Raw genomic sequence first — 13,701 nt, forward strand, 5'->3', positions numbered from 1 at the left:
CTGCAATTGATTTACCTTTGTGCATTTAAATCCGTTAAATTCGAGTGTTTACATTTACATGGTACCTTTCTTTTGTATTTCGGGGAAATCTATCAAGCACGTCACGAGACTGGCCATCATAAATGCAACACTGGCTAAATAGCGCTGAGCAGAACAATCTGAGATGCAAAAGGACAACAGACAAAACTGGTGTAGGTCTGGTTTATATGATCAGCATCGAGGGTACCAGAAAAAATGAGAATATCAACATTTAAAAATCTGCAAATAAAACTTGCACTTGAGATCAATGAACTTAAACGTTAATCAAACCATCTAATCTCTAAATACAATAATACAACTAATTCAACATAACATCATATTAGAATTAGATGAAAACAGAACACAAATCTTGATTTTTCAGCGGACTGGCCAGCTAGTATTGGACTGTACATGCTAGTTACAAATCCACAAGAATGAACAAAAATGTATTTTACAGTCAGAAATATATGAAATAAGATAACCCGGAATGGTCTGTGCATTAGAAATTAAAACTACTGCATATACAGTGGACATTTCTCAAATGGGAAAACTACCGTGCGTGCATCAGTATTAATGGCTAAATTAAATTGTCACTGTATTCTGACACCATTGTGTGAATATAATTTTATCACTTGTATTAAACACCAAAATGTAATCCCAGACATAATAGGTACAATGACAGCAGAAGTGCATCTGATGCTTCAGCTCTGAAACTCTAGGCTGCCAGCATGTCTATATATTGTTTTAAAAGGAAGAAAGGAGTGCGGTTTATTTCCCTTTGGCTTTATTCTCCGTACACGCTCTCATCACTGTAGGCGATGTAAAGGAAGAAGTCTTCTTCATGGTGTTCCTGTGTGTGAAATAAATGTAAGATTAACTATATGACATATATTTACAATTAATCTAAATGAAAGAGAGAGCAAAATACCTGGTATAGCTGACCCATTGTGGCAGAGGTTGGGGGAATGACGTTGTTTACGAAGAAGAAGAGCGCATCCTCGGCTCTTAGGTGGATTCGTTTTCGAATGAGAAAGTAAAACTGGCCCACTTGAAATACGTAACATAAATACAACATGAATAAAAATGTCTCAATGGGGTCTTTTAATACGCAAACATAAAAATGCTCACTACAAAAAACGGCAGCATTGCATTTTATATTCTAATGCTGCGGATCACTGTAAATGAACAATATTCTTCTTACCTGTTAAGTCAGAGGGTACGAGGTATTTCTTCTTGTCTAGGTCACCTATTCTAGCTTTAGGGGCTTTTTCCACAATGACCTAACACAGAAGCAAACAAGAACATTTGGTCTTATTGTTCACAGTCGAGATGGTGGTGTACAGTCGAGACAGAAGAAACTGACACTGTTGGTTTACTTTATGATACAATTCACACATTTCATGGGGGATTTTCACACCTGTGCAAAGAGGATCTGAGAAAAGCTGCTCTATTAATAATAAGGGGGCTGCATATGAGGAAAAAAATAATTGTTTAAAACGATTAATCCGCTGGTCAAAAAGAGCACATCTTCAAATCAGTGTTGTTGTGACACAAAATTAACAATAATATTTGCATTTTGGTCAAAAAAACATATTTATATTTAAAGTTAATGTGTTTACAAATTCGATTTTAATACATAAAAAATTCCTACTTTTATGTTAACAGATCAAGCTAACATTTGTTGCAAAGCAGATATTATCATTGTGTTTCACTGGTTTGTTGTTTAAAATATTAAAATACAATAACTTTGGGAACGTAAACACGTTCTAGGCTATATCACGATACACCATATTTTACCATATTTTATATCACCATATATACAGAAATAATAGAAGCAGATTAACTTCCAACTAACGTTACTTAATCTGATAAGACAATAAAACAAAACACCAAACCTACCTGACTTTCTTTACAGTAGGATTAAAAATAGTTAGTGATGTATGTGCACTTTAATATATAATTGACAAATTGACATGACCGTCATTTTAATAATTGTTTTATGTTAATCTCTCAGCCAGAGAGATCAACAAGGCCTTCGACAGCTTCGCACCTCGCAAGCAGTTTGTGTTACTGTAACTAAGGTTTATAGATTAAATATAATGTCTATTTTATCACAGATTAACTAAAAACCGCTTTATAGACGCTTTTCATGGTTGTAACGTTACTGTGTTTTGTTGTTGAGGTTTAACGCCATGTTTACATATCGCACGCGATACAAAGCGACTTACAGGAACCCTGTCTGGATACTTCTTCCTGATTTTCTCTCCTTCGGACCGTCTCTTCTCAAAAGGATGCTCTTCTTTGTATTGAAACTTCATGGTTGCTAAAAGAACCAGAAAATGTTATAGATGCGTCTTGAACAAACACAGTAACCTGAGCGATGTAATCTAGCGTGCTCCACACACAGCTGTGTTTTCCCCTTTAGTGGCGCATTAATACCGTTGCACTTTGTTTACGTTGTGTGTTTATTTATAACTATTAAACCAAAACACGCATATTGCTTAAAACGACACATGCGGAAAACATTTGAAAACGACAATACTTGTTTCTAGGTGACATGTGAATTTGTCAATATATGGCTGGGTTGTGCATGTGAGTGGGGACTATTTTTTCGGTGATACATAAACGCCAGGCAGCGCTCAGGCTAGTCATATGATCCTTTCTTTACACTTCCGGTATGTGACAGTGACGCATCTTTGCGACAGTGCCGCCATATTGGAAAGGTCAAGAATGTCCTTTAATCACACACAGGTGAAAAGATGAGTTAAACGAATTTAAACTGTATATGCAGTCCTTAAAACTATTGAAAGGTCCTAAAGCACAAAAAATATATGACACCCTAAAATACTTCCCAACTGAGGTTAATAGCTGAACAATAACGTAATTCTCCCCTTATGTCATGTTGTAATTTTCTTAATCTTTTAATTATTTTATTTATATGTCTTTTCCTTTTATAAATCATCTTTTTTCGGGTTTTTTCTAAGACTGCATGTATATTTCCTATTTATATTAAGAGCGTCTCCCTCAGGCTATGTCTTTTCTGTATTATATTATGAAGAAACGGATGTTATGCAGCCATGTTTGTTTGTAAATCTTGATAATTTCAATAAAAATTAAAGGTGAAAAGATTAACCTTGGTGTTTCCGTAACAAATCACTGCAACTGTTATATTTACAAACTGATTTCAAGGCTTAATAAGATTGAGTTTGAACAATTCCGTATGAGAACAACATTTTCTGATTATAAATATGTAAATAGAGATATAAACAGTCTGGCAGATTATCTCTACACTGTTGGAGATGTAAAACAGAGACAGATCCTGATCAGCGATCACAGTCTGGCCATAGAGAAAGGGAGACACAGACAAACATGGCTGCCAAAGGAAGAACGAGTCTGTGCACACTGTGACACTGGTGAGGTCGAAACAGAGACACACTTCATTGTAATCAATTTAAAGATGTGAGAGTGAAACACTTTCACAAAATGTCAAAGCTCAAGCCAGAGATTGATAGGTGTTTAGAAACAGACCAGATGCAGATGTTACTGAGGGAGAAGAGACACACATTCATCTATCAGCTGCACACACTGCCTTAATCTTTTACAATCAATGCACATGGACGCCGTTTACTTTTATTACATTCTCATGTTTCAGCCTGAAATCAACATTTGATATAGATATTCTATTTCCATATTTAATTTGTATTACATGTACTTTATATTTCATTCTATATTTATGCCTTACTCAACCCTTATTTTAATTTTCCCTCTCATGTTTGTACTTATTGAATGTCTTTTGTTATATGTTCAATGCTTTGGCAATATTGTAAGAACGCAATCATGCTAGTGAAGTTCCTTGAAATTGACAATTGATAGAACACAATTATGTATTAATGTCTGTAGAAATCCGTTGAGACATGCAACCGTTATTATTTAAGTACTCCGTATCTTAAAGGAAAATAAAACTCTGTTTCCTCTTCACTTGTGTTTAATAGGGCAGTCTGGCCCTCCCAAGAATTGCGGAGCTGTTGACAAGACTGAGCCGGTCGGATTTAGTGAGAGCCCTTAGCGCTCAATGCAAATTCATGGTAACACAGAGTTCATGTGGTTGATGAACGTTTGGTCACACTTTATATTAGGTGTCTTTAAATACTTTGTAATCACATAGGAAATTCAATTTCCTGTATTGTACCTACTGTGCAAATACATGTACCTAATAGACAGCGAATATAAAGCAACCAAAGATTTGTCACTATAATAAAAACATTTAGTCGCTATATAACGATGAAACTTCCCTTTATGGGCAACCTGCATGTGCTGCAGACACAAATACTTGTGGTAAGAAAATGTTTACTACAAAGATATTATTTTATAAATAAAATAACAAATTAACCCACAGTTTACGAGAGTGACACGTTTTTATTAGTAACGTGCACAGGTCTCTGGACATGTGTCCCAGGAAGCTGCCATGAGACTTTACAAGTGTGACATTTTTGAGAATAGTACTGACATTATCTGACAAGTGCACCGAGACACCAACAAAGCCTTAAAGAGATAGTTCATCCAAAAATAAATTCTGTCATCATTTACTCACCCTCATGTAATTACATACGAGTATAAATGTCTTTGTTAAACACAAAGATATTTGGAAGAATGTTAGCAATTTTCAGTTCCGGGACATCATTGACAACCATAGTAGGAAGAATTAAATGATAGTCAATGGGATTGAATTCTTCAAAATATCTCTGTGTTCAACAGAACAAAAAAATACAATATTTCTTTCCTACTATGGTAGTGGATGATGTCCCAGAACTGAAACTTTCTAACGTTCTTCCAAATATATTTCTCAGTGTCAATCAGGACAAAGACATTTATACAGGTTTGTAACAAACTGAGGATAAGTAAATGATGACAGATCTTTTCCTTTTTGGATGAACTGTCCCTTTAAGAAAAAAGGGTGTTTGATTGCAAAGTCAACTTTTCAATACAAGTTTTATAAATTCAAGTCTTGCCATTATTACATTTACAGGAAAGAAAAAAATTACATTTGTAAAAAGGCTTCCAAGTGGTAGAATTTCAGAGATCACAATTGAGCAGAATTTCTTTAAATCTGTCACTCTCTTTTTCATACACAATATCCTCCCTGATAATCATGATAAATTCATTTACGGCCGAGAATAAAAGAGAAATAAAACGCAAGAATTTGCTGCAGGTCATGGAGAAAAGTTTACAACAATTTCCCCCCACATCCAAATAGGGATAGGTCTACCACACAAGTCATTAAAACCCATGTCTTCCAAGACTGTACCTCAAGAACATATACAATTAGAATAACAATCATGAAAACTACTCAGCTGTCGGGATCCTTTTCATCGATAGTGATTCCAGTGAATTCTCTAGATGTGCAGAGTGGGCTTCATTAGCCAGTCTTTTTAAACAACCTTTAGAAGTGAGGTATGATGTCCAAAGCTGGGCTTGAAGAAGCAGTCTTGAGAACATCTATTTTTCTTACCTCGATACCCAACGACTCACAAGAAAAACAACTGGCGTCCTCATACACACATTCCACTAACATAAACTCACGCACATAATCAGCATAGGTAGAGCTGTAAGGCAGAAACTCCATTTCGAAAATCTAGCTGAAAAAAGGCTTCCCGATGCCTCAATGTTTGTCTTTTCAATCAGGTTGAGAGACTCCCCCACTACTGATACTCCTTAAATAAGGGATTTGCTCGAAAGTGACAAGTCAGTCTTGAGAAAGACGGACAGGCAGATGTCACATAGGGAAGCAGTTCGAAAATTAAGGTAATAAAATTAAAGCCTAAGAATTCCCTCGGTCAGCTGATCACCAAAGTCGATGCTGGTGGAGATTTCTGCTCAGGACGGATCGAACGTCTGCCGTGAATCTGAAGAGAAAAACATATCAAAATGGTACTATTGTATGCATGGTCCAGTATATGAAAATTGCAACCTTTTTGCCTTTTGTTTCAGTCTAAGGAAAAGTTATATTAATATCTTGATATTCTATATCGGCCAATATATAGGTTATCCGCTTCCAATGTTAAAGAATCATCGGTTATCGGCCAAAATTGACATATTTGTGCATCCATAGTTTGTTTGGTTACTTCTTGATCTTTACCTTAGAGCATCCAGCATGGGCAGAAGGTTTAGAAGTGCTGTGTCGCTAGGGTCACTAAACCATGACTTTATAGGTATTGCATTATCTGTGGGTCAAAAGAGAAGAGCAATTCAATATTAAAAACAATTACATATTATAGGTTGTTGGGATTGGGTTCAAATATAAGACAGGTTAATGACATCAGCCAAAGTTATTTTACATTTCTTACATTTACAAAACTTAGCAAAAAAATCTTAATTTTTTAATAATAATGACAATGCTGAATAAGGGTGAAATGTTCCTTTAAACATGCATTCAGAGACATCATGCCAAGAGACCAGCTGGGACACACTACTTGTACACAGCATAATCCTTAGATAAACCAGAGACAAACACTACAGGATTGTTAGTTTTTACCTGGATGACTTCGATAAGCTCCTGGCGAGTTGTCAAGAATAACTACACTTGATAAGTCATTGTGTACGACGGACAGATCTTTAATATAACTTCCTGAATCCAGTGTACAATGCTGCCAAAGGAAATACACAAATGAATAAATAAATACGCATGTTTAAATGATGTCTTTGTTTCTGTACTTCACAATGGCAAAAAACGTTCACGAGTAACACGATCGAAGAAGTGGTTACCTGTCTGTAGTATCTTCTTTTCAAGATTCCCTTGTTATTGTCCAGTTTATCAGCTACTGCAGAGCCATAGATCTCCATACTAGCAGTGAACACAACTAACTCGTACCACTGACTGACCACCTCCAAGAAAAAGTCAACATGCGGCCTTTTATGTACAAAAAATCTGACCGGGTGTTTGTCTATTACCACCTGAAAAAAGAAAAGGACACAGTGCATCAGAATTACAAGATTGTAAACTACACAATATCGCATTATATTTTCCATTATCGTTTATGCGTCTATAATACCACCAGCCACTGGGTGTGTGAAATAATATAATACGATATATATAATCTGGGAGCTGACATATACAGTATGTAAATACAAAATTATTTGATGGGTTTGTCTATTTTTCCTGACTATCACTAAATACCTAAATTAAAAATTAAACTTCTATAAAAGCACTTATACTGACAAAATCTTTATCTATGCACCTTATAAATATATTACAGACTTTCCAGGCTCTAAATAACAATTCAATAAATTCCTGAAATTGTCTTCCATGGCATTTTAAACAAATGCATATGTTCACTTCAATCTCTATTTAGAGCGTATTTTCTTACTTTTAGGATAAAATCTGGCGGCGTGCCGGGCCGTACTGTTGGTCTAAGAACTCCGTCGTGATGCGAATGGATCAGTGTCTCGTCAAGATCTAAAACTAAGATCTTTCGCTTCACGTTGTCTGAGCAGAAACACAAACGTAGACGCATTAACACATGACATTATCTGCACATGCAATACACAAACACTTCACAGCCACAAAAGCCACAAGTTCAAAAACAAAGTGCTGAGCATTTAAACGGTCAAGGACAATTCAGGCTCAGTTTGGGCACGGCAAAAGCTGTCCGTTATGTAAATAGCATTTATTTAATGCGAAATTAGAATTACTCACTGAGTCTATTTCTGGAGATGGGCGAAAATGGTAAAACGTCATACCGCACTGTTTGATACTGGATTATCTAGAACAGGAAGGAAAGAAAACAGGAAACAGTCACCTTAGTAGTTAGTACATTAAATGCGCAAGACATGCAATCTATACCTGAAGACATTGCCTTTAGTACAGCGTTTCTTGTATACTCTTACATGATTTTTAAAACCATTCATTAACCAAAATGAATATAACAATTATGTCTACGTTAGGAAGTCGAAATTATACTGACTTATTTCTCACGAACGATTACACGTTTCATTTATGAATTTGACATGATTTTACTTAAAGTGTCTGCCACTTAGCCAATGCTGCTATCTCTGTGGCACCTTCAAAGAATGAGCACTGTGGTGTGGCTAAGACTACAAGTCCAACAAAGTCAAGCAAACGTATGCACGATTTTACTTATTCAGTAGCCACATTCTATGCATTGCAGACATTCTTTGTTCTTGAACACCTCACCTAAAAGCTGAATAACAAATGAATATTATGTAGCAAGGAGCTCAAAGGTAACTACTGCATGTTTCGATAATGATTCATTCTTAGGATTTTACTCACAATATAACTGTAACATTGCACAAAACGGTAAACAGGTAACGAAAACAAGCAGGCGTACACCCAACTCACAGACCAATATTACAGTGAGCTTAAACTCAAATCCCCGGTCCAAAACCCTGTCCGCCAATATGGATCCACAATATGGATACTCTTCCACCTGGTCTCCAAATCCCGCTCTTCTGAGCTATCTTTAGTTCAACCAGCTGTCCAAAAGTGTCAGCGGAACGTAAAAGAGCACAGCCCAGTGAAACTGGCAGGGTGACTTTGAACAGGAGGCTGTGTGTATTCCCAACTCATTTTAGGCCTACACAGGAATGCATTCACACTGGTTCCGGACCCGACTGCTCAGCATGGGAACATGTCAAATGAAGTGCCCACTACGTTGCCGCTTAAATCAACGCCCCATTCAAGTAATACTTTCATAATTGCATCCTAAAGACCATTTTAAAGATTCTTATACAACCGGCTTACCAAACACTGTCATGCACAGGAGGATTACAGCTCATGTGTTTACATGCACGCGACTCATGTATTACCTTCTCGATTTATGAATTATATTATTGATTCAATACGAAATAAATTACACCGCAAAGCTCCAAAAGAGTTAAACCTGCTTTCAGTAGTTTGTTTGCAAGGGGTAACATTCCATGTGATCAGGAAGTATTTGTACTATATAGCCTATTATTACCAACCAAACAAATTTGCCAGACATACATATGCAGTGAATTAGTTTCCACAGAATATAAATGAATGCAGATTCAATAGTGAAATATAACGTATTAAGCAGCTGATATTTGTAATAAATGTATCTAAAATCTGTCATCATTGCAAGACCCGCAGGTGTTGACATCTCGTGCAGGTGTCTGCTCCCCTTCATGCACCTGCATGACAGTTCAGTGCGCATGTCACTCCAAAAGTTTCTCATTCGAAAAGTAAAGCAGGGTCACACTCACCCTCCTTATGTGTTTCCTGAGGATGTATAAGAAGAAGCTCCATATTCTGGAAGTGACGCCGAGAAAAGTGCGCACACCAAGCAGACACTGTCGAGTCTTTAGCATGTCAACCATCACACCAGAGTCCGTGGGCCGTGTTTTACACAACAATACAACAACGAGCGCTACACACACACCTGGAGAAACAAGATCCTGCCGAACATTCACAACTTCACACGCCGGAGAGCGTCCCGAGCACTGGTTAAAAATAAACGTCCAGGAGTGCAGAGATTAAAGAAAGTGCACTCGATGGAGGTGTTTGTCTTCAGAGAGGCGGTTCTGTACTTCCAGGTCTTCAAACGACCGTTGGCTAATTAGATGGTCAACCCGACTGGCTAAATGTAACGTTACCGCTGGAGTGTCGGACAATTCGGAGTATTCGCTCTCCAAGAGGCCAAGAGAAGTCCGACTGGCACTCTTCAGCGACATTAAGATCCCTTCGAGCTTTACTGACGCTTTAAAACAGCTTGTGAAAGAAAACGCGTGCAAATTATTACCGCTCACAACAGTTTAAAGCCAATACGGTAGAGCAGTACGAGCCGCCATCGTTTCTATGTCGTCACTTCCGGGGAGGCGAGTAAAGTTTGTGTTCACGTGGCCGTGCCGATATATGGTTCTTGTACAAGTTGTGTTGGTATGTTTTGTTACTAAAACACGTAACTACATTATTTCACAGATGCTTTGGGAATCAGGTCGTGATCTTTTATTTGTATTGATCATAAAATAATAAAGAAACAACTTTGTGCAATAGCTTTGTATACTGTGCTAGTCTTTAATGCACTTATTTATTTTGTTGCCTATGTTGTTATAATTGCTTCCAATGTTTCCTCATCTGTAAGACAGTTTGGATGAAAGCGTCTGCTAAATGTAAATGTACAATATCGGCACACGATATGACCGTGATTAGCTACATACATGACATATATTTAAATAAATATTTTTATTTAAAGTGAAACAATTCTTGGGAGTTTATAAGCATGAAAACAACTGAGCGTTTCTATAGAACTCATATTTCTAATGAAACTGATGATGCTAGAGTAATGCTTCATCATTTCATAACCATTGACACAAATATGGTCCTCATATTCTGGGTTAAGACCATTTGTAAAGCAACAACATATCACGATTTAAAGAAATGTCCTTCGTGCGATGAAATGTAGCTGATGTATGGCACTGTCACACAAGGATCTGAGCCAGGTCCTCATTTACACGTCAAGATCATCATCTGGATCCTCTTCATCAAAGTCATCGTTCGCATCAGGCTCGTACGTGATCCTTCCGGAGCCAGGGGTCGGCCTCAGGAGAGCTGTCTTTCTGCGAGTTCGTAAAACAATACGAATTTGAAACATCAAGATCAGTTAAGCAAATAGCAGTTCAATACATCGAACTTTAACTTTACATCCTTTTATAGAAGTGGAATACAGGTCTCTTACTTTTCCTGGCTAAATACAAATGGCAGTGCCACTTTCTCCTTGGCTTCTTTTTCCTCCTTAGACAGGCGAAGATTAAAGGTCAAGTTTGATGTTGGATCAGCCTGCTCATAACAGACATACAAAAGCAGTTGACATCATTCCAATATTAATACAGCAAGGAAAATAAACTAATTTAGTTTATTTATATATATATATATATATATATATATATATATATATATATATATATATATATATATATATATATATATATATATATATATATATATATATATATATATATATATATATATATATATATATATATATATATATATATATATATATATATATATACCCAGAAACCCACTATGATCAACTCTATATAAGCCGTGGCAAAAATGAAAGCAGAATTTGCTCACCTTGGGTTTGTCTTGCTCTGTCTGTACATGCCCAGGTTGATGGGGTCGTGTCTGTACAGAGAGAGCTGCATCTTCTGACACAGCAAAGTACGCTTCCTAGTAATACACACCAAACAAATTCTTCAAAGAAGTTTATAGAACAATCACTTAAATCGTTTACGTAGACTCGCGTCTGACCTCTTGCAAAAGTTTGCCTGACTTTGTTCGTCGTGTAGTCTTAGCCACACCACAGTGCTCATTGTTTGAAGGTGCCACAGATATAACAGCATTGGCCAAGTGGCAAATACTTTCTACAACACCTTGCAAATGCAAGTCTGAATGCAGGAGGCCAACAATTGTTTTTACAAATCCACCTGGTGGCCCATAGAAAAAAGAATTAACGTCAACACAACAAGATCAACTCCACTGGCAGTGATAAGAGACAACAAAGTACGCCAATATAAAAAAGCTTCTGGGGTCATCCTTTAACCTTTCTTGAGCTCTTGAAGTCTCTGACAGATGACGACAGGTTGATGATGCCTTAAAACGAACGAGAGAGAATCAACAATAAGCACTGACGCTTTGGTTTGCGGTGTGTTTTGGACCAGCCGAGTTATGTCAGGAGTAGTGAACTGCTGAACCGTGAATGAGGATTTGCAAGTCCAGCCAAGGGGATCAGGATGACCCTTGTGAAAATGAAACCTTAAAACACAAAAACAGATTAGAAGAATTAGATCTTTTGGAGAGAGACTAAAAGTCAAGACAGTTGTTTTCCACTAAAGACCTTGCTATGGTAGAAAAATTGTCAAATGCATAAAAGGTGAAGAATCTAGATGGATTCACTTTTGCACGCAGCTGCTGTCCAAGCCAGCACACAATTCCACTTCAGAGGTCTCGAATCCCACCACATGCACGTCCTCGCCCCTTTAAATGATGAAAGGAAAGGCTATAGATAAATATTATGGAAAATCAATTGAACATAATGCAGTGTTGTAAACAAGGACTTGCCTTTTTAAAGCTGCATTAATGAAACACTTCAGGATTTCCCGACCGGAGAATGTGACATTATCTAAAAGAGTCAACATCCATTATGAACAGTTTTGATGAAGTTTATTAAATCAATTGATATAAGGTTACCTTCTATTACTATGAAGCCCCCAGACTCTGTTCCATGTACAAGATTTAACAACATGGCTTAAAAGTGGATGCTAACAGCTAAAGAGCTCCTCATTAAAATAAATAACTTCTGACTATCCACTGCCTGTACCTTACAAAAGCTCGAGGCTTGATTAAATCATGTCGACATTTGAGCAGACGCGTATCCAATCTTAAACGTTTCGTAGATACATAGGTATGAAACTATGAACGCAGCTTTTCCATGCGTCTGGCCATAGAGAAAACTCAATTTCCCAGAAACACAAGCGGCCAATCGAACGACGCTCCTGTTCTTCTTTCCTTTCATAGCTGTTCGCAAGGTTAAAGGTTGCAATACTACCACCTTCCGTTCCATGGCGTAGGAGCTTATTGCGGTTTTCAATATAAAATGCAATTCTTATTCAATTAGGAGTCAGCAGGTGTGTATGGGGAGGGTTGTAAGTTTACCATATCGGCAATGCTTATTTTGTTCTAGCTATCTAACTGTAATGACGAATACAATACGAAATATACAATATAACGTTTAGTAAAATAGTTGAAATCCTTGGTTTTTCAACAGTTTATGTTAACTTATATCTTTAAAATAATTAATGTCAAGCTAATGGCAATTAATGGTTAATTAAAGTTTCTTTGTGCTGAATTATATTTTTCTAAAATGTCAAGTTGTATATTTTCACTTGTTATATATATATATATATATATATATATATATATATATATATATATATATATATATATATATATATATATATATATATATATATATACATTTGACATATTTACATTGCTTAAAATTAGATTCTTCATCAAGAGCCTGGAGTAGCAAAAAAACTATAAAGTCAAACTAGACATACTGGTTTAGCAATAAATCTCAGAACTATAAAAAAACAGTGCCCTCGTTTTTGCACTGTCATGATCCCGCAAGGGTTGTTCCATGCATTACAATATAAACAATTGTCAATAAATGTAAACACATTTAAAGGATATGACATATTTAACATATTTTTTCTTTAGAGATTAAAGAATCTGCTAAGGAGGATTTTATAGCTCTATATCCTGGTTTAATTGTGAATCAACCCATGATTCCATCATTAGGCCTCTTAGATGCTGATGAACATTTGAACTTGTTTAATTCTATCTGCTCTAATGTTTTAAATACTGTTGCTCCAATCAGGGAAAAGAAAAATCACCTTAATCATACTTCTAAACCATGGTTAACTGACAATGTTCGTTCTCTCAGACTGATTTGCAGAAGGGCTGAACGCAAGTGGAATAAGGACAGACTACATGTTTCCTATGAAATCTTAAAGAACTCGCTTGCTGTATTTCAGCGAGCTGCTAAATCTGCTAAAAATCAATACTTTTCTGAGTTAATTCAACTCCATAGTAATAGGCCCAATGTTTTATTTTCAGTAATTGACTCTGCTCTTAATCCT

General features: G+C 36.5%; 3 protein-coding genes across 3 annotated transcripts; all 3 read right to left on the reverse strand.

The window, feature by feature from the left end:
• Positions 1 to 187: 187 nt before the first annotated feature.
• On the reverse strand, positions 188 to 2,614 carry gabarapb (GABA(A) receptor-associated protein b). The gene is made up of 4 exons (XM_079470186.1): positions 2,247 to 2,614; positions 1,220 to 1,298; positions 947 to 1,065; positions 188 to 868 (listed from the first exon to the last, which is right to left on the reverse strand). The coding sequence occupies exons 1-4, from the start codon at positions 2,334 to 2,336 to the stop codon at positions 803 to 805; spliced, it is 354 nt and encodes a 117-aa protein (XP_079326312.1). The 5' UTR covers positions 2,337 to 2,614; the 3' UTR covers positions 188 to 802.
• A 1,681-nt stretch (positions 2,615 to 4,295) lies between these two features.
• Positions 4,296 to 9,933, reverse strand: ctdnep1b (CTD nuclear envelope phosphatase 1b). The gene is made up of 7 exons (XM_079465360.1): positions 9,259 to 9,933; positions 7,712 to 7,778; positions 7,383 to 7,501; positions 6,781 to 6,969; positions 6,551 to 6,662; positions 6,155 to 6,239; positions 4,296 to 5,921 (listed from the first exon to the last, which is right to left on the reverse strand). The coding sequence occupies exons 1-7, from the start codon at positions 9,370 to 9,372 to the stop codon at positions 5,861 to 5,863; spliced, it is 747 nt and encodes a 248-aa protein (XP_079321486.1). The 5' UTR covers positions 9,373 to 9,933; the 3' UTR covers positions 4,296 to 5,860.
• Positions 9,934 to 9,968: 35 nt separating this feature from the next.
• elp5 (elongator acetyltransferase complex subunit 5) lies at positions 9,969 to 12,617 on the reverse strand. Its single transcript, XM_079468179.1, has 8 exons — positions 12,248 to 12,617; positions 12,119 to 12,179; positions 11,954 to 12,034; positions 11,601 to 11,812; positions 11,309 to 11,484; positions 11,132 to 11,227; positions 10,731 to 10,831; positions 9,969 to 10,611 (listed from the first exon to the last, which is right to left on the reverse strand). Exons 1-8 carry the CDS (start codon positions 12,300 to 12,302, stop codon positions 10,503 to 10,505), a joined length of 891 nt encoding a protein of 296 aa, XP_079324305.1. The 5' UTR covers positions 12,303 to 12,617; the 3' UTR covers positions 9,969 to 10,502.
• Positions 12,618 to 13,701: the final 1,084 nt, after the last annotated feature.

Source organism: Barbatula barbatula (genome assembly GCF_947034865.1).
Source record: "Barbatula barbatula genome assembly, chromosome: 1".
Classification (NCBI taxonomy): Eukaryota; Metazoa; Chordata; class Actinopteri; order Cypriniformes; family Nemacheilidae; genus Barbatula; species Barbatula barbatula.